The sequence below is a fragment of the Bidens hawaiensis genome, unplaced genomic scaffold (assembly GCF_021521415.1).
Source record: "Bidens hawaiensis isolate Kalapana, Puna unplaced genomic scaffold, B.hawaiensis_p1.1 tig00033110_1, whole genome shotgun sequence".
Classification (NCBI taxonomy): domain Eukaryota; kingdom Viridiplantae; phylum Streptophyta; class Magnoliopsida; order Asterales; family Asteraceae; genus Bidens; species Bidens hawaiensis.
In genome coordinates, this window is record NW_027495651.1 from 191786 (window position 1) to 213104 (window position 21319).

Here is a 21319-nt window from a genome sequence, read left to right on the forward strand (position 1 = left end):
GTGGATGGTCGCTAGTACATGGAAGTTGGAAAGCCTACTAAATATATAGGATTTTAAATACAATCTTCAAAGTTTAAACCTAAGCCGGTTCTAGCGGTTCTATAATTGGAACCGCCGGTTCCAACCGGAACCGGACCGGGAACCGTTTTCACCTAAATTTAAGAACCGGAACCGGACCGGAAATACAATAATACGGTTCGGATCTTGCGGTTCGGTTCCGGTTATGAGGTTCTAGCAATTCGGAACCGTGAATTACTCACCCCTATATATACCCATCGACATCCATTGTAAAGATACATATTGATGATAATCAGAAAGTTTAGTTCAATCTTTGTTCTTCCATTCTTGTTCTTCAATTTGTTTATGTATGAATTATGATTGCTTCTTGAATTACCAACATTTTGGGTTTACTTTACATTTTTAACTTTTGATGATTTCATATTATATTGCATTCAATCAGTTTCATTGTTGAATCTTACAACTACCTAAATTCAGAATTTACATTAGGTACTAATCTTTTTTTTTTAAAAAAAAAAGCAAATAAATTTGAGTTGAAATATTTGGGTTATATACTATTTAATAAACTCTTATAAACAACATTAAATTCATAATCATAAAAGAAAATCCACAAAAATACAATTTGGTTTTTTGGTTTTAGTTAAAACCGCTTTGAAAGTTTTAGTTTTTACAAAAACATAAAACCAAACCGATGAAGATATTCTATGGGTACTAAACTACTAATAACCAAATCCAAACACCCGCTTAACTGTTAAAATTATCTTTTTTTCTAAACTCAAATATCAAAGTTATGGTTTTACACTCAACAAATATCATAACAAATACAGTATTCCTTTAAAATCTAACTCAATTCATAACTATAACAAGTATAAAACTAATTACAAATTCTGTAAAGCTTTCCAATATCTCGAACAAGACGGATTCAAGTGAATCGCTTGAAGAAGCCACCTTAACGGGTTTTTCTGATACTGTTTTGTTCTTAATGAATTCATACCGCTATCCAACGGTCCTAAAAGCAAATGCATTTGAAGAAAGATCTCACTCGGCCTCATCTCTGCATGCATGTGATCATCATTAACGAAAAGAAACAAACAAAATTGATTAAAGAAAAGTCAAACTTTAATTCAAGAAAATAGTCAAACCCGGAGGCCATGTTGACCATTCAAGCTGAAGGTATCGTTCCCATTGATCTTTGTATCCTAGACTCGCTTCGGCTTGTGCTAGTAACAGTTGCAAGATAGGTAAGCGGGCCCCACACATGTCATTAGCTTTCTTTAAACTCCCAGTTGCAAGAAGCAAGTAGTCTGAATTGCATTGTTGTTTAGCAAGTTCCATACATACGGCACCTGCATCCAACCATAATATTATGATGAGGTGGCAAAGTTCAAGCAGTTTACTTATGAACAGGTCAATTCAGGTGAGACTGAGAACTATAATTATCATTAACGGGTCAGACTGTTATAAATGTTAACTGAAATACTATAACTGCTGTCATCGAATTTGACAAACCAATAAAAAAATAATGAAAAAAAAACGTTTAAAATTTAATTCAACCTAATTCGTACAAAGGAACCACATGTTTTAACCCATACCCGTTTTGACCCAATGCCCAACTAGGGTTGCTCAAAAAGCTAGCGGCTATCAGCTCTCTCGAAAGAAGCTTGTTCGACGTTCATAAATGAGCCGAGCCGAATTGGCACCTTTAAATTAAATTAAAATTTTTAATACATAAAATAATAACAAATATAATAACAAAAATATTGAAATAAAACAAAAAATAATACATATGATATTATACAATCTCTAGTTTATAAATTTTGCATTATGTGTGCTAAAATTTTTTTTTGTCTAGCATATATAAACGTATAAAAAAGTATAAATTTCACGCCCCGACTCAAGTTTTTTACGAGCCGAGCCAGCTTGTTTAACTTTGAGCTCTAGTCGGGAGCTCTTTGCAGCCCCATGCCCAACCCACCGTCAGTAATGAGACATACCATGACACAAAAACAGACAGCTTTCAGAACCATTTAATGAACACGCTTGTGCAAACGACTCTTCTGCACCAACAAAATTTCGATTCCTAACAGCAACCAAACCCTGAACTAGTTTCAATACTGCCATCCAAACATTCCAAGAATATTTGATATCTTTTGAACATTCCTCAAACTTTAATTCAATTACACCCGCATTTGCTTCTTCTAACCCATAATAGCATTCAATGTATTTCAAACCAATCAAACCGATATGATAATCGGTTTTCAAATTCAAACATCTCGTGTACTCCTCAAGTAAACGAGCCCGGTTATTTTCAACAGCGTAGGCCCGGCATAACAGCAAATGTGCAAAGAAAAGATACCCGTCAGGGACGGGAATCTTTGAGGCGTTTTTAGCATGATTTATGCTGCCAGTAATGTTACCACTTTGGAGATTTATTTCAGAAGCACAAATTAAAAGTTGGAATCTTCGGTAGTCATGGGATTCGTCTGAAATGGCAAGGCTTGTTAATCTTTCGAGTCCTGTGCGTATATGTTGAGGGTATCTTTCTTCACAAGCCTTCTGCATATAGTTGAGAATTAATATGTATCTTGCGTTTCTGTTCCATGGTTCTTGATGGTACCACCTGTCACAAATTAACAGACATATTAACAGTGGTATTATACGAATATAATTGGAAGGAAATAATAAATAAAAGGTTAATTTTAGTATGGGTCGAAAAACATTGGGTTCAGTTGACTCACAAACATTAATTCATATTTTTTAAATTAAAAAATAGCAATATGCTTCTTATATATATATATATAGGGGAAGGTTAACGTACAAATGAAATTAACGTGCTAAACGTGAGAATCAAGTAGAGTAATTATATATGCAAGTAGAGTAATTATGTAATTACATCATAGAGTAATTATTATAGAGTAATTACATAATTACTCTACTTGATTCTCACGTTTAGCACGTTAATTTCATTTGCATTTGATCCAAACCCTATATATATATATATATATATATATATATATATATATATATAACTGTTGAATAAACCCCTATGGACATTTTCTGAATTTGTTTAGAAGTCCCTGGACGTTTATTTTCACATAATCAGATCCCTCAACTTTCAAACTGACCCATTTGACCAGTTCCCTTTAACCTATAAGTTGACCCGTTTTAAGAAAAGAACATAGCCCAAATAGACCCATACATAAGTAACTGGATCAAAACTGCCACCATAAACGTTCACAAAACGTAGGTGCTCTCTTGCTTTTGAGATTAAATAAACGATCATCATGGCTTAATTTAGATCTTTTTCTTTTTAAAGAATTAAAAACGATAATGGAGTCCAAAAGTAGTCCCTTTGACCTCTAAACTTTAGAGTATTACCATTTTCATGTAAAATTTCATAATGAGCAAACATGTAATAAAAAATATCATACCTTTGCAGCAGTTTAAGTGATCCGTGCTGATGTGGTGATTGGTCTCCACAGGTAGGAAAAGAGTGTTTATGATTTAAACTCGCTGTTGTATAGCAAGCTACCGCACAAGCACCAAGAATTTCAGGTGAGCGTTTTAGACCTTCTTCCGGACACTCTGCTGTGGTGCACCTCACAGTAAAGCATCTAGTAGACAAATGAGTATCTTTCCGTTCATTACTAGATACTAATAAATATCCGAGAAAATTCCTGTTTGGCAACAATTATATAACAAACTATTTCAGAAAATATTCATTAACAAATCAACTAAGTGACTGATTATCATAACTGTACAAAGGGAGCGTTATTTAGAGCATCAAATATAGAATTAATATGATTTACCTTAGCATATAACTGTTAGGGTATTTATGGAGAGTTTTCTTAAGGTGGTATAATCCATTCTGAATCCCCAAGCAACCCTCTGAGCTATTTTTTACCTGCAAGAAAATAAATTGAAAATTCACTGGTTGCCTCAAGTTTGAAATATTAAAAGTTGGTGGCAGTTTTGACTCATTTACTTATGAATGGATCAACTTGTGTTGCAATTTATCTATATACAACCTCCTATAAATTGTTTTATTCAAAGATTTAGATGAGTATTGTAATAATTGATGCGTACCAATTTACTAAGCGTTATCAGAAAATGCATTCCAGTAATCTGATCTTGACTTAATAGTGAAGATCGACTACTTGAAACAACTGCTTCAAGCTGATTGCTTTGATCCAGAATATGAATAGCAGTGACCACAAAACTAACTTTGGAGCTTTCAAACAAATTCTTGGGCATTTTGAGAATGCTTGTAATAACTGATTCTCGCCCAGAAATATAATAAAGGAATCTACATATAAAAGTTATGGATGTAGAAGCCAGGTTTGGTTCCAATGATTTAACACGTGCAGCTAAAATCCTCACTACAGATAAAGCCTGATCCTTTTTGCCAAGTTGCCATGAAGATAAAGCATATATATGCAAACCTTCCCAATCAAGAACACCTTTCTTCTTTAATTCTTCACATTCTTGTACTGCTTCATTAGCTTTGCCGGCCTGAATCAATGTCAAATAAAGTTTTTTATAACCTCACAATTGAGTTTTATCTGCTAGGAGTAAGGGTGTGAATTTATGGCACGACACAAACCTAACACGAAATTCGCAGGTTTGGGTTTAGTCTAAACAGGTCCGGGTCAGTCTTGGGTCGAACCCGAAAAACGTTTAGTTAAACAACTTGTGTTTGTGTCGAACCTGACGTGTTCACGGGTTGACTCTTTTATTTATTTTTTATTTTTTCTATAACGTGTTTATGAAATAACTTAAAACTATTTGGGTGTGATACGGTCCCATATCTTGGTCAAATCAATTATTAAAAGAGGTGAGAGGGGGTTAATGAGTAGCTGATATTTAGGACCGGTTATTATTCTATTAATTAAGGGTAGCTAAAGTTTAGGGTAAGTTATTATTCTACTAGTGCTTATTTATATCTTTTGTTATAGTGAGGAGGATGTCAATGTTTATTATTATCAAAGTATGGATGAGTATCATTACAGAACTGTTAAATTATTTAAGAACTTGAAGGAATCCTTGAAAACTAACGTTTTTTATAAAATTTTTTGTATGTCAATGTTAATTGAGCGTGGTTTTATCATTTTTCTATATCTATATTTACAATTACAATTTTGAAAATTAGTTTTTATACATATCTATGCTTTTTTTACACCTATGTAAATTTGTTAGTTATAAATTTTACACATATGTAAACTTGTGATTAACATATGTAATCAAAACTTTTTATATAAAATATGATAAAACTACTATTAAATAATGTTAATACATAAAAAAAATTAAAAAAACGTTTGGTTGTTTAGAGTTCCTAAGAGTTCTTAATTTTTTTAGAGTACTTACATGATACCAACCCATCAAAGTATTAGGTTTTCTTTAACCTTGTATCGGAGACTTCCCATCTCGAATTGGGTAATCGGAGACCTCCCATCTCGAATCGGGTTATTATGTTTCAGTAATTGAATCGTTTGTTTGAGTCCAGATTCTAGACTCTATCAGGGTGTTTTTATGCCAAAAGTTTAAAGTTTAATAATATATTGGCATATATTAAACATAACTGCCTTAAAAAGAATACAAATAACATGTAAATTTAAGCCATTGAAGTATTAATATATATATAAAATAAACTAATAAATTTCCTTTTTCGGGTTAAACGAATCGTGTGTGTGGCGAATATGTGTTGTGTTCAAGTTCCTCTGTGTGTGACGAATTTCGAGTTCGTGTCATGTTAAGGTTTGTGTTGGGTTGGCCGGCCAACCAGCGGACATGACCCGTATATGTTAATCTTTTCCAGCCCAATTCATCCACTAATAATAATAACGCTACTAATAACAATACTAATAAAATAATAACCAGATATAAAAACCCGCATGTTTCTATATTTTTGTAATTAGCGCTTTAGAAAATAGAACAAGTGTTTGTGGGCCAACAGAACCTGACAAGTATTAAAAAAGCAACCCATTTCAACCCAAATCTAATTTGACACGCAATCATCATGCCAGAACTAGTTAACAATTTATAGAGAGAAAAAAAACAAATTAATAATTAATAATTACCTTACAGTATGCCCTCGTCAAGTTAATTGTAATATCATGAAGTTTTTCAGTGTCACCAGAAGAAATGTTGACTGCACAACGTGCTAACCTAAAAGAGGTAATGGCAGAGAGATAATCACCTCTTGCCTCACAAACAAGCCCTAAAAGATTGTGGGCTTCAGGATATTGAGGTGCATGATGCAAGGCCTGACGTATGGGCCCAAAGACCTGTAAAAATTGATAAAATATGTATTAAATTAATAATTTTTAGTGAGATTGTGAATTTGTGAGTGGTGAGTGATCGTAATGAAAGTTGACTAGTACCTCTGAAGACGAAAGTTGACCAGAAAGCAAAGCAAGCTTTGCAAGACCCATTTGAAATTCTGGAAGCTGGACAAAAAATGTGTTTTAAGTACACTCTGATACACATGAGTGCTAGAGGAGGTAATTTCAGTCCATTTCTATGAATGGGTCGTTTGGTTTTGTTTCATCTCAAGCGGGTTAAACCCAAAAAAAAATTGCTATACGAGAAACCGGTCACACGAGTTGAAAATAGCTCAAAGACTATTTTTAATGCATTCAACCCATAAATCATTTTGTTCAAAGAGTTATGTTCGTATTTTTATAATAATTTTCTTTTATCCAAGCTAGCACAATATTCATTTGCAAAAAAATAGGCAAAAAGTGTTTGTGGATCAACCTAACCTAGCCAATCCATTTTGAACCATACTTTATGATGCAAATCTCTTTATTTGAATTTTGATTTTTAATATCTTTTATTATTTTTATGTTATCTCGTTTCCTAGTTTATCCTTTTCTATGTTTAGTATAAATAGGGATCCAAGGTTGTTTAGATTATTAGTATTTGATTTAAGTTTTAATATAAAGAACATTGTTCTTGGAACTTCGGTTCAATTATCGTCTTTTGATTGATCATGAGTCTCTTGAGCCATTGATTGCTTCCGAAACTGCATCAGTTGGTATCAGAGCTTTTGGTTCTCAAATGGCTCGACGTGGTGTTGAATACTTGCTTGATCGTAGAGTCGCCGACCGAGGCAACGATCGAAGTATTTTCTATTCACGTGCTCGTGGAGAAGATCGATATCCTACTCGCAGAGTCGCCGACCGAGGCAGCAGTGGAGTCTGTTCCGACCCACGGGATCTTATGGAGATCCAACGACTCCGACAACGAGTCCGCGATCTTGAAGAGATCAAACGACTCCGAAAACGAGTCCGCGATCTCGAATTACAACGGTAGATGCGCAAGACGGAAACCGAGTCGAGCACCGTCGTCTGGGACGAAGGTGGCGACGGAAAGCAGCAGCCGTTCAGCCGTCACCCACCCCGGTTCTATGAACCGATCTATCTCGAAGAGTGTTTATCGGAAGACGAACCCAGATTCTATGAAGATGAGATTGATTTCGATGAAGAAGAATTTTGGCTGGTGCAAAATATTCTTAGCGGAGGTGATGAATCAGTTCCCAATAATTGTAATGTTGAATATGGTGATTCCGTGGTGGCTATGGGTGAAAAACCGAATGGAGATGGAAGTCACAAGGTTTGTTTGGAAATTCCGTTATTCAAGGCTCCTGATTTGGATTTTATTCAGCCGAAAGCTGTGGGAGAATCACAAATCTTGGGATCTCTTCGTAAATTAAAAATTCAAAGCAATTATAATATGGGAGTCGCGGAACCAATCAAATTTGAAGTTTGCAAAAGTCAAATGCATTGTACACATGGAATCCATGATCAAATGAATAAACCGATTAATAATGATGGATCAAAATTTGGTGGGCTCTATATTAATTGGGACGTGGCATCAAATGAAGGTAATCATGGGCCCATTAATTCATCAAGTTCAGCAAGGAAAACAGTATTTAGAAGGGTCTTTTAAGTAACGAAGAAACAACTCAACACTCCCTTCGACCCTGGTGGTATAAGTTCAGATTCGCGCGAGGTGTTTTGCAAAGTTGAATTGTTTGGGCATGTCATGAAGTTAATAAATAAGGAGCGTGTTGATGTTCCTTTTGATCCGGGTGGCTTTGTTTCGAAGGCAAAACTCGAGGTCGAGTTTTTTTGAAGACGGGGAGTATGATGCAAATCTCTTTATTTGAATTTTGATTTTTAATATCTTTTATTATTTTTATGTTATCTCGTTTCCTAGTTTATCCTTTTCTATGTTTAGTATAAATAGGGATCCAAGGTTGTTTAGATTATTAGTATTTGATTTAAGTTTTAATATAAAGAACATTGTTCTTGGAACTTCGGTTCAATTATCGTCTTTTGATTGATCATGAGTATCTTGAGCCATTGATTGCTTCCGAAACTGCATCACTTTAAATGACCTATTTTGACCCATTACTGTCAGAAGCAATATAGGAGAGAGAGAGAAAGAGAGTACTGGTAGTATCTGCACAGCCCGTAAACAGCAATCATAAGCTTCATCTGGCTTAAGCGCCCTGAATAATAAAAGCTTAATTAAATTAAAAAATGCTACCCTTACCAAAAAAAGTTTACAAGCGGTCTTCATATTTAAGTATTTATCAAATATCAATGTAAACAAATTCAATTATATTTCGTTTCTGTAAGCCTATAGTAATACAGGCGCAAAGCATATTATATTCACACAAAACTTAAAAAAGATATAAACTTGCCTAATGGACATATCAGCAGACATGCCAGCCCACGGTAATGCAAGAGAAGGATCAATACTCCTGGCCCGATCAAATGCTTGTTGGGCCAAATTCTTTTCACTTTGTTTTCTGTAAAGCTGTAGAAGTGAACATTTAGCCCTAAGTTAGTCAACGATACCAAATATACTATGCTCTACTTATTTCTCTCTAAAAAAAGACAGAACTCAAAATAGAATTACTCATTTTCAGAAATTTTGAAAAAATATAAAGAAAATACCTTGCCAAGATATGCCCATGCAACAGCTAATGACACATCCAACTGCAACGACCTGATAAAAGCATGTTGTTTCACCTCCACATGATGTGATAAGCATCCCAATGCAACCCAAAACTCATTATTGCAACCCTCAAGTAATAATCCACCTAGAATCATTTTCTCAGGCAACTCCCTGCACACAAAAGAAAGTGTTAAATTTTAAGCGGTTCAATATTTGTTTACTTTCAACTGGATAGTTTCAGTTTAACTAATTTTCCCATTTCACCTTGATTACCCTTATCACTAAATCTTAAAAAACTCACATGAATTGGCATCTTATAAGCAAAAGTGTGAAAGGCATTCTCCTATCCTAATTTAAAACTACATTAGATGTACATATCTTAAAGTAAAAACATTTACCTTTGAATAAGATCATGTTTCTGAACATCCTTAAACGAGTTTATTACATCTATAGTGATAGCAATATCTGTGTAGATATTAGCTTGCCATGGAGCCAAACGCAGAGACTGTTGATAGGAGTGTTTAGCGCTCAGTGCAGCTGATAAGCAGGAATTTTTCCATAAATTTATTGAAGCAGACAACGCTTTTTTATCTGTTTCTAAGGCGGGGTTTTCATCCATCCATGGGTAACACTTTGCATATGAAATCTGAGAGAAAAAAAACAAACCAAGTTTAACATTAACTTTCATAAGAGACTAAAACCAGAAAAAGAGTAAATGTTTTAGAATCAAGATAGAGGTGATCAAATGGGTAGGTTGGATGGGTTGTTAATAGGCATGTTGAATATACTCTATAGATTTATAGAAGGGATTTAGTATGTTATGTGCATTAAGAATACACATTGGGCAACTTTCAACCTGTTCAACGCATTTCCTTTTCAGCTAATTTTATCCGTATGACACGTCATAAATAAGATATAACCCGAATCAACCCGTTCATAGATAAATAAGTTAAAATGCCACCTCTACTAGAAAAATATAAAAAGAACAAAAGATCTTTGTTTGGACATTTATACTCTTAAATATATGAATGGAAAAATAAGAAAACATTATGTGAGGGTATAGTGGTAACATGACATGTTTGTTGTGTATCAGTGTATGAAGCAATATATGGTTTATATGAATCACAGTATCACTTCCCATTACATTTACTAAAAAAAACAAGTTAACTTGTAATCATGTTCAAGAATCAAATGGTAATAGAAAAACAAGCACAATCCAAACAGTTCTTAACAAAGGTGTACCTGAATATCACCATGCAACTTCCACATGCATGAAACATTTTTGCCCAAATATGTACCAGCCTTCACAACTTTTGACGCCTCCTACAAATTTATAAAGAGTTCTTTTTAGATGTCGAAAAAAATTTCATAGTAAGTGTCATTTAGAATTCAACATACCTCTAATACTGAAGCTCCCCATCTAAACGCACCTGCACTTATACATTCCTTTGATAACTCAAGAAGTGCGCATCCAAGTCCATAGTGTGCAGCTAAATTTTCAGGTGATATTTGTAAAGCTTGTTGAAACAACTCAACTCCCTAAAATAAACAGCTAATGAGTGTCAAAACACAATTCCAAACATACTCATTAGATAAAAATATTTGTAGAATGATACGAAGAATGTTTGGTTGCAATTACATATTGCAAAAGATTACCTTTCTATGTGAACCGATCATCATGAAGACATATCCACTCTCAACCAATGAAAACACACGTGACTCCTCCAACTCGATAGCTCGGCCATATGACTATTGAATAACAATAAATCAACTTTAAGCAATCAAATGTAAATTCAATTCAAAAGATTAGATACCAAATTGCGACGAATATAGTCTCCTCTATATCAATATAGAAATCATACAAACATGAAATGAGAATTCATTGTTTCCGGGTTTTTCCAAATTTTATACATCAACTCTTTTCAACAGATATATCCAAGATAATATACAAATTCAAAGTGCCCAAGTAGTACCTTAATAGCAGCTGTGAACATGCTTAATCGTTGATAGGCAAGACCTAAAGCCTAAAAGGTAAAGGAAGAGAAAAATGAGGGACTAATACGAGTACACACCAAAAGTAAGAGGACATAATAAAAACTTCTGAAAGTGAGTATCGACCTCCCATAAATCAGCAGACGTAGGATATCCTCGGATGGCCTGCTGAAGACTTTGAACTGCTTCCGACCATTTCTTCTGATGAACCTGCAAAAGTAATTTATATTTTATATATAATGCAATTATTTACAACATTGTTGCTTTGGGTAAACGCTATGTATATCTAAGAGTCCAAACCTAAGTTTAAACCTATAAAAGGAAAAATATAAGCAGTAAAAAAAACCTGTAGAAAACCTAGCCTACGAAATGCCCAAAATGCCCTAGGAGATTTCCCTGAAGCTTCACGACAGACAGCAACCTCCAAACTCTCTTTTCCATCTTTATCCAACAAATCACACAACGATTCCTGCAAACCAGACACAACGGGAAAAGCAACAACTGAGAAATACGATACTAGGATTATTGGTTCCTGTTAGCTACAAAAGACATCATTTACAGGCAATGAAAATCCATGTAAGGTATAACATTAAACCTCGCAGACACAATTCGTTTTCAGTTATCTTTACTTATTGCGTTTGAACTGTTATAGAAAAAAAAGCCTGCATTTGACACGTTCCTATATAAATGATTAAAACTGCCACTAGATTATAGCCAAATCCTAGTTATCATAATGAATAATTAAGTCCAGAAATAATCAACTTGGGTTGAAAAACTTTCCAACAATAAAACATAACTACACAAGTACACGATGCTGCTATCAGAATATAAAATTAAGCAGACATAAATAAATCAAGTTTAACATACATAAAGAAGTAAAAAGGTAAAGAATGAGACTAACCCCTGATTCAGAGTCTTGAGGAGAGAGAGTAACAGCTCTCTGATAACACTTGAGAGCTCTTTGAGTATCAACTGAAACTTTGCTATAATAGTGACCCAAATACCTAAAAGCATTTGCATCTTGCGGGTTGAGCTTTGCTGCAATCACAAAATGTTCTGCTGCCTTTTGCTTGGATTCTTCTCCAATCCGATCCCATAACAACAAACCCTGAATTCATTAAAAAAAAACATGCATTTATCAAATAAGATCGCATAACTATGTTATAATCTAGGGAGGCTAAAGAATATGGTACCAGATTAAAATGGGCCGACGGGTCATCTGGATTGGTGGCTACAGCTTCACTTAACTTCATGAAACAGTCATCTTGACTGTCCTTTTCAGCATCCTAAACATAATAATTGAGAAAATATGAAATGGAATATTATAATCACACAAATTAATTTGACAAGTCTTGTGGAAATTCTACACATTCATCCCCTTTGATTGGTTGATTCATTTGAAGACGGGCCACATGACATAAATAACAAATTGTATCAAGTTATCCATACTATAATACATTTGAGGAGAACGGGGTTGTCTTTTTTACTTTAACTTTTAAGAGGGAAAATTGTCTTTTATGCATTTGACTACCTTATTATCTTTTACAAGCATGCCAATTATGTGATTATATACAAACAAAAAGTAACTGTATAATTGATGCAGTTTTGGAAGCGATCAATGGCTCGAGAGACTCATGATTAATCAAAGACGAATAAACGAACCAAAGGTTCAAAGAACAATGTTCTTATAATATCAAACTTAATCAAAAACTAATAAAACTAAACAATCATAACCCTATTTATACTAAAAGAAAAAGAGATAAACATGGAAACTAGATAAACATAAAATAATAAAAGATAATATAAATCAGATTTTAAATTACGAGATGCTCCTGCATCATACTCCCCATCTTCGAAAAACTCGTCCTCGAGTTTTGCCTTAAAACCAAAGCCACCTGGATCGAAAAGAACATCAACTCGATTTTTATTTGGTATCATCACGACCCACCTAAACATTTTAAATGCATGGGTCATCTTTCCTGGCTCGCGACCTGCACCACCAGAGTCGAATGTAAATGTTGATCCACTTATTTTCTCATGCATGTCACTAGACTTATCCATAAGATTAGTTAGCCCATGTGTAAAATATACATCCCTATCACAAACTTGATCGTTATCATTTGACCTCGATATTTGTTTTTCAATTTTAAATTCCATTCCTTTTTGAACTTCCACCAAACTAGGAGATTTTATTAAATCACCATCTTTATCAAATATGGTAATGATTGGGTCAACATCTAATCCCATCTTTATTCCCGGCATAAAAGATAGGGTTACCATGGAAGCCACGGAACCCTCGATCACCATCGCATGGCCAACAACTTCAACACTAGAGATCCTGGAAGGCAATTTATCACCATACTTCTCATTCAATTCCATCATTTTAGTTGACACACATGTAGAACTCCGCCAATACCCATCGAGTGTCATTTTCTTTGGGTCATCCAAGGAAAGGGTTGGACCACCTGTAGCCACCATATCACCACCCATAGCTACCGTATGTTCTTCCTCATCCCGGTAGATATCAAACACGGGTGGCGAATAATAACTAAAATCGCCATCGGAAGAATTCACAAATAAACACTCATCTTCATTAAAATCAATCCCATCTTCATCGAATCTTGGTTCGTCTTCCAACAAACGCTCGTGATCAGATTCATCTTCATAGATCGGTTCATAGAACCGGGGTGGGTGACGGCTGAACGGCTGCTGCTCTCCGTCGCCACCTTCGTCCCAGACGACGGTGCTTGACTCGGTTTCCGTCTTGCGCATCTCCCGTTGTAATTCGAGATCGCGGACTCGTTTTCGGAGTCATTTGATCTCTTCAAGATCGCGGACTCGTTGTCGGAGTCGTTGGATCTCCATAAGATCCCGCGGGTCGGAACAGACTCCACCGCTGCCTCGGTCGGCGACTCTGCGAGTAGGACATCGATCTTCTCCACGAGCACGTGAATAGAAAATACTTCGATTGTTGCCTCGGTCGGTGACTCTACGATCAAGCAAGTATTCAACACCACGTCGAGCCATTTGAGAACCAAAAGCTCTGATACCAACTGATGCAGTTTTGGAAGCGATCAATGGCTCGAGAGACTCATGATTAATCAAAAACGAATAAACGAACCAAAGGTTCAAAGAACAATGTTCTTATAATATCAAACTTAATCAAAAACTAATAAAACTAAACAATCATAACCCTATTTATACTAAAAGAAAAAGAGATAAACATGGAAACTAGATAAACATAAAATAATAAAAGATAATATAAATCAGATTTTAAATTACGAGATGCTCCTGCATCAATAATATTGATTATAAATGCCATAAATCGATTAGACTGCAACTTCAATTTGTAATTATTACAAATATCATGAGTCTCCTTTAGAAATCCACTTATGTAAACAATCAATTTCCTGTTTAACTAAATTCTCTAAATAGTTTTTATTTTATACGATTTCAAATCTACTTTGTTTTGTAAACTTTTATTAAACCTTCAAATCCATAAGAGATACTTTACTAGTGTCTGTGTTAGTGTGTTGTGTTCCCCACCGCATCACACAGGCACCCCTCTAGTATCACTTAAAGCATAAAGTTATTGGGCTGGGAATTTGAACCTGAATGTATTAGGTTTACAGTTTGAGAGACACATTAAGCGGTATACAGCACTATGATGAACACTAGTGGCCAAAATAAACCTATATATAATGACAGATATAACAGAATACACTTATGAGCCATGCAGTTAATATCGGTGATAAATCGGTCATCGGTCCCCAAGCAACATATTGGTCAGAATATCAGTACCGATATTATCGGCGATATTGACAGATATTTTGAATTCCTAGGTTGATGTGGACTCGGATGAAAATTTCATGGCTTACGATTAAATCATGTTTCATATATTGACACTTTTGAGTTTTGACTTTTGATATTACTATTAATCTATTAATATTATATATGTTTACGTTTCCATACATGTATATATAAATTCTGCATGATATTAAAGTTACCAACATCCCATCGCGGTAACCAATCTCAAATACCGGTCAAATACCAATAGTCAAACATAATGCAGTTAGATAATCGATATCTCAAATACCAGTCAAATACCAATAGTCAAACACAATGCAGTTAACCATATGCGAATTCAATTGCTCCAATACTCAAATACAATTAAGAACAGATACGTTATTTAAACTGTCAAGCATAACTATAGTAACATGAATATAGCAATTATAATAATAACTGTTAGGGTTTCAAAGTCGAAATGACCTAATTCTCTAACATTTTCATCACCTAGGGATTTTAAACCTAATTCTCTCTAGTTTAATTGACTACACGATAATAACTGATAGCATTTAGTTGATAATAGTGACGAACTAATTATATAATCAATCAATTAATTAATTAATTTATTTATTAAGAGTTTGAGAGTGTTACCATTCGGAATGTTAGGGCTTCAGTCGAGTGTACGACTGCGACGGAGACGATGCGAATATGCCGCGACGGTGTGGCGGAGATGTGACGGACGGCGGTGGTGAGCTATGGCGGGGATACGACGGTTACAGAGAGAGACGTTTTGAATGTTTTGACTCTTTGACCGGTTTTTAGACCGAGCTCTGTAAAAGTGTAAAGTGTCGACACGTGTATTTATTTATAAATTACACCTTATGATACCGATTGGTACCGGTACCAAAATCGGTACCGATTTGGTAGCGTCGGTACCAAATCTGTACCAAAGTTTTAAGTTTCAGGATCGGTATGATACCGGTACAGTATCGGTATTTCCATAATTTGACCGGTACCGGTACCAAGAATTTGCCAATTTCGGGATCGGTATTTTCGGTACCGATACCAAGCTCATCCCTACTTTACGAGTTACGCTTGTGTTACCGTGTAAACATTTGTATCTGGTTTCTGATAGATATAGTAAGAGTTAGAAATATGTATGTAAGTCATTTGGTCCACCAGATATGTTTGTATGCCACATAGATGTAATGAAAAACGTTCCGAGTTCCTTGAATTGTTTTAATGTTTAAGCATTAATCGAATGACAACTGAATTCTAGTGTTTGTATAAGTGACACATCAGACAAGTTGGGGTTTTACGCTAGTGATGAATCAGAGTAAACTTTGATACGAGTTATGTAGGGTTATTAAGTAGGTAGCACCTCCGAGACTCGAGGCATCGAGCCCTCTGAGGAGATTTTTGTTACCTGTCGTCAATTACTATACTTTGGAGCTTTTAGAAATTGCTCTCGATCCATGTTGGTAGATACATCAATAGGAAGTGATTGTTCTTAAGGAACTAATCAATTAGTAGGGGCTCATTCATGAATACGAGGATGAGCAATAACTGAGCAATTATCAACAGCCAAGCAATGAATAACAAATGTGTAATCAATATTAAATGTGTTACTAGTAACAAAACCAAATCATCAATAGTGATTAGTACTACTCACGGTAACTGACTATCATAACATAACTAACCTCATCAACTTTTTTAGCTGCTAAACTGACACACTATTCCATGAAACATTGTTTTGTTTTAACTAAACATTGTGAAGGTTCTCAACTTATAAAATGAAATATTTGGCCTCGACTGGGTACTATTTCACAACATAACTATAGATATTAGATACACCCTCTTATTTTTTTTATCCGATTTAAGACTTCAATTTGTAAGCGTTACACCGTTTTGAAAGATTTTCCTAGTCATTTGCTACATGTTATTAACACAAGTCATGGATCACGCATACTGAAACATGTGTTTATATTATTAAGGCGAATTGGATTTTAATAATCCCAACTTTATGTATTTGGCCAATAATAATCCCAACTTTGAAAATAGCTGTCACTGGTCCCAACTTTCACACAATTTGTTTTCATTGGACCTCCGTTAAAAAAAACCTAACGATGTTAATTTTTTTTCAAATTTCAAACTGATATTTTAGGGTCGTTGATCGGAATGAGGATACGAGTCGATTGATGTAAAATTTATCTCCAAACGGTGGTCCAAACGACTAAAGGATGCTTCAATTCCGGCGTTTAAACTTTTAATTAACAAAAATCAAGTTGTTTGAAGCGTCATTTAAAGTTAAGTTTTACATCAATGGATTCATAATCTCATTCCGATCAAAAGCTCTAAAAAATCAATTTGAAATTTGGAAAAAACTTAACGGTGTTAAAAAAAATTTAACGGAGGTCCAATGAAAACAAATAGTGTGAAAGTTAGGACAAGTGACAGCTATTTTCAAAGTTAGGATTATTATGGGCCAAATACGTAAAGTTGGGATTATTAAAATCCAATTTTCGTATTATTAATCTTCCACTTACATGTAGTTGTGTTGTTGAAGTATTCCGAATCTAGGTTTACATGTCTTAACCTTTGAATGTAGTCATCCACTTTTGAATTGACTTTATATCTGAGATATATTTTTTTAAATCTCCATTCTATTTTATAACTCTAAAACAATAACTAACCTTGGATTCGGCCAAAACTTTTTCAAAGTTTCGGTCCCGATCAAGTTGGGTTTCTGTTGGATCGGTCCTGTTAATACAAGATGATGAGCCCTAATTGAGTAATTGTAACTTGGATTGTAGATAATTTAATTACTGTTAACCTATTCACCAATGTAGACATAGGTATACACTGTGATAATGCTTGCTAACATGATAGTCACAACTAGAAATGTAGCAAAAAAAAACCAAACCGACCCAACCCATCGGTTTGGGACTGGTTCTCATTCTGAACAACCAAACCGATTTGAGGAGAGCCCGGTTTAAATTAGTTTAAACCGGTTTTAAAACGAACCGAATCAAGTTGGACCAGTTCGACCTTTCTTGCTCTTAAACCGGTTTCTAAACTGAACCGGTTTAATTTTGTAAACCTCTAGTCACAAGTCACAACTCACAAAATTGGGCTCACTTGTTTGTATCTTGGGATCATTGGATGTGTAATTGTGTAAGTTGCTTAGTGTTGATCTTTATTTTTGTTTTTCACTTGGTATTGAATAACTCAAGGTTTATGTCTTTCTTGATGTCTTATTTTTACTTTAGGTTTAATTATTTACATTGCTCTTAGTTTCCTAATTAAATTCCTGTTTATATTGATACTTCTTAACTTACTTTATATTTTCTATGTGTTATGATATAATACCAAGTCAATTCGAATTCAATGGTATGAATAAAGCCCTTTAAAAGGTTGAAAAAATAGACTTTCTAGAAACTTTAGTTGAATCATAGAAAGGTCATTATTAATATACAAAACAACAAAAAAAATAAACTAATTAGTTGATTTATAAAGTTATGAAAGTCTAAAAACTAATCATACAAAGAGGAGAACATTAGCTTGTGTAAATGTAATTGAACTCCTAACAATACTTATGAACCAAATAACAAACATTGTGGATGATAATTCAATTGTTAATACATATATTTAAAGTTTCTAAAAAACAGTTAATTATAAAACTTTTTAAATTGTAGCAAATACATAAAATGGTTATATATTTATTAGAAAAAATACAAATAAAATTTTCAAATCTGTAAAAATTGTAAATTCAGATAAATTATATTTTAAACGACTATAATTTATATCATCCTCTAAAAGAGTGAATATATACATTTATAACACTCATGCAACTCTTCTCAAACTCAAACATATGCATGTATAACACTCATGCATATACATGTATTGCGTTCTATGCTTTCTTCTACCACTATGGTAAAAAGTTAAAACAATATTTTTTACATATATATTTATTTGTGTTTATGTGTTAATTCACACGTCATGACATTTTTATTTTTGAAAAATATATGAAAAATAATTGGGTGTAACATAAATTCAAGTCAACCTAACTTTGTTGGCATTGACTAGTTAATGATTACATAATATGTCAAGTTTGATTTAAAAGGTTCATTGAACCTGGAAAAAAAAAGGAAAATTTTCTAAATAACCCAAACGGAGAGAGAGAGAGAAAATTATCCAAAAAGTCACAACTTTTCCATAATAGTCCAACTAATTTGTACTGAGGAGACATCTAGGAAATATAACCGACGATATTCAAAAACCAATTAAAACTTGACACTTTGGCACAAGTCTGACAAAACCGACCATATTTTCAAAAATCTGGGGGTTTTCGTTCAAATATGATATTTAAATCATTTTGTAAAAAACAGTCTCTTCAGACGGTTTTTTTATGTTTCTTATCTGGTTCGTTCAAATTCTATTTTTCTTGAGAAAAGAGCTTTTGAATTTCGTCTTCCAAGACGCATTTTAAATGAATCTGTTCCAAGTAGATCATATTCTCATCTTTTATACTTCATTGAGATGAAATGATATTTTAGATGGAGATCATATTCTATTATAGATTTTTACGGTATACACAAATAAATAATAAGTTTTATAGGTTTACGTGACTCATTTTTTTGGTATGGATCCATACGTTTGTTTTTTTTTTTTTTTTTTTTTTTTTTTGATTGTAAGAGACAACTTTTTTTGTTGCTGCTAATTTCTATAATCAATTTTTTCAAAAGAAAATCAATATAAACAACCAATATAAGTAATAAACAAACATTAAATAAATAAGATAAATAAGAAAAATAAATAAGTAAATAAGTTTATACATCAGAAGTTGAAGAAACACTAACCGGACCCCGGGCAGATTACTAGTAACCTGGGGGTTGGAGAGATGTTTCCCACGAGGGGTTAGACCCTTGGAAGATGGTTCTTCTGATAACCTGCAAAACAGACACCGTGAGCTCGTCACTGAGAAGGGGGGGTTCCTCCTTGTGACCACCCTCCGGCGTGAGAATCAGACTAGATTGCTCTTTAAATATAAAAGTATATTAAGAGATTGCTAGAGCAGATATCAGGTATAATATGATGATAATGTAGTAAGATATGTTGTGTTTAGATGATCATACCATTTGGGGTATTTATAGCCAAAGGTAGGTTTCCAAGGAGGTATGGCCGGCTGCAACAGTGTTCCTGTTCATCAACAGTAGCCTACGCACGTGCCCTGCTGGTAGTTGGTGGGTAGGCAGCGGCTGATAGCGACCAGGCCTGCTGTATACTATTCCCTTTCCACCAACTGCCGGCTACGCACGTGGTATGACAGTAGTTGGTGAGTAGGCAGCGGCTTAATAGTGATACAGTACAGGAGCATGCTGCTCGCCATACTGTATCAGTGAGCTGTCGTATCCCTGATCAGATCTTTCGCCCATACCTCGTCAGGTACAGTAAAAGGTCCTTCAGTATACAGACTGGCTTATTTGGGCGGGAGTATTCCCCCTCCCGCCTCTGTGCGGGATTGCTCCCGGCTTTGCTCATTCCTTCAGGTGACACTGAATGATCGAGAGCTAAGTACCTAGTGCGTGTAGCTATGCTGCGCGGGTGGCCTTCCCTCATGGCTTGTATCCGAGGCTGCGGGAACAGGCGGAGTCCTTCACCATGGGAGGCATTTCCTGCGGGACCAGCTTGCATACTGCGCGTAAGGACGTCACGTCTCTGAGCATGGTTGGTCCTGCGGATCCAGTTGGTCTCTGCGCAGACGTCCCTGTTTAAGGTGAGTCTTGCGGGTCCAACTGGGCTCTGCTGGGACCTACCTCTTCAAGTCCCCCCAGTCCAATGTTCTTCTCATGCGTGTTTAATAAAGTGAGGTGAACTTTTGGACTTAAGCAAAGGGTTTTGAAAAGGGTTTTGTAAGGTTTTCCATGGGAAGTCCTTGTCACTTGCAGAAATGCCCGAGTTTCCTGCTTGGTCTTTGGGTATGATGCGGGTAGGTCTGTAACCTCCTCGCCAGTCAGGAGCATTGAGTCCCAGTTGTGTGGATTCTCCATGAGGTTTTGGTAGTTTTGAACATAGTGATCAATTATGTTAAAACCACCAATTCCATCCTGGAGCTTCAAACAACGTAGTTCTCAACGTTCCCGCTATGCGGGGATGTTATTTCCGTTTCCGCAAGCATTGCCCAGAAGATCCTTCTTGGTTTCAATTCCCAGCGGAGCGCTAGGTATGTGAAGGGTTTTGCCTTAACACTGTACCAGCGCTCGTCTTACGGTTACTTTACTTCCAAGGTATTCCTAGCGTCAATTCCCTGCAGGTGCTAGGTATGTGAAGGGTTTTGCCTTTACACTGTACCCGCACCTGTCTTATAGTTACTTGGTTGCCGAGGAATATTTGGCTTCAATTCCCTGCGGGTGCTAGGTATGTGAAGGGTTTTGCCTTTACACTGTACCCGCATCCGTCTAACGGTTACTTGTTCGCCAAGGTTTACTTGGCTTCAATTCCCTGCGGGTGCTAGGTATGTGAAGGGTTTTGCCTTTACACTGTACCCGCATCCGTC

At 35.2% G+C, this 21319-nt stretch overlaps 1 protein-coding gene across 1 annotated transcript; it reads right to left on the minus strand.

Annotated features, from left to right (window-relative positions):
- Positions 1–741: 741 nt before the first annotated feature.
- LOC143584384 (tetratricopeptide repeat protein SKI3-like) lies at positions 742–15573 on the minus strand. The gene is made up of 21 exons (XM_077066456.1): positions 15415–15573; positions 12171–12263; positions 11879–12085; positions 11324–11446; positions 11104–11187; positions 10959–11009; positions 10642–10734; positions 10384–10524; positions 10228–10308; positions 9384–9631; positions 8985–9156; positions 8729–8844; positions 8476–8533; positions 6399–6464; positions 6096–6302; positions 4105–4530; positions 3828–3922; positions 3450–3695; positions 2013–2638; positions 1161–1364; positions 742–1072 (listed from the first exon to the last, which is right to left on the minus strand). The coding sequence occupies exons 1-21, from the start codon at positions 15415–15417 to the stop codon at positions 897–899; spliced, it is 3516 nt and encodes a 1171-aa protein (XP_076922571.1). The 5' UTR covers positions 15418–15573; the 3' UTR covers positions 742–896.
- Positions 15574–21319: the final 5746 nt, after the last annotated feature.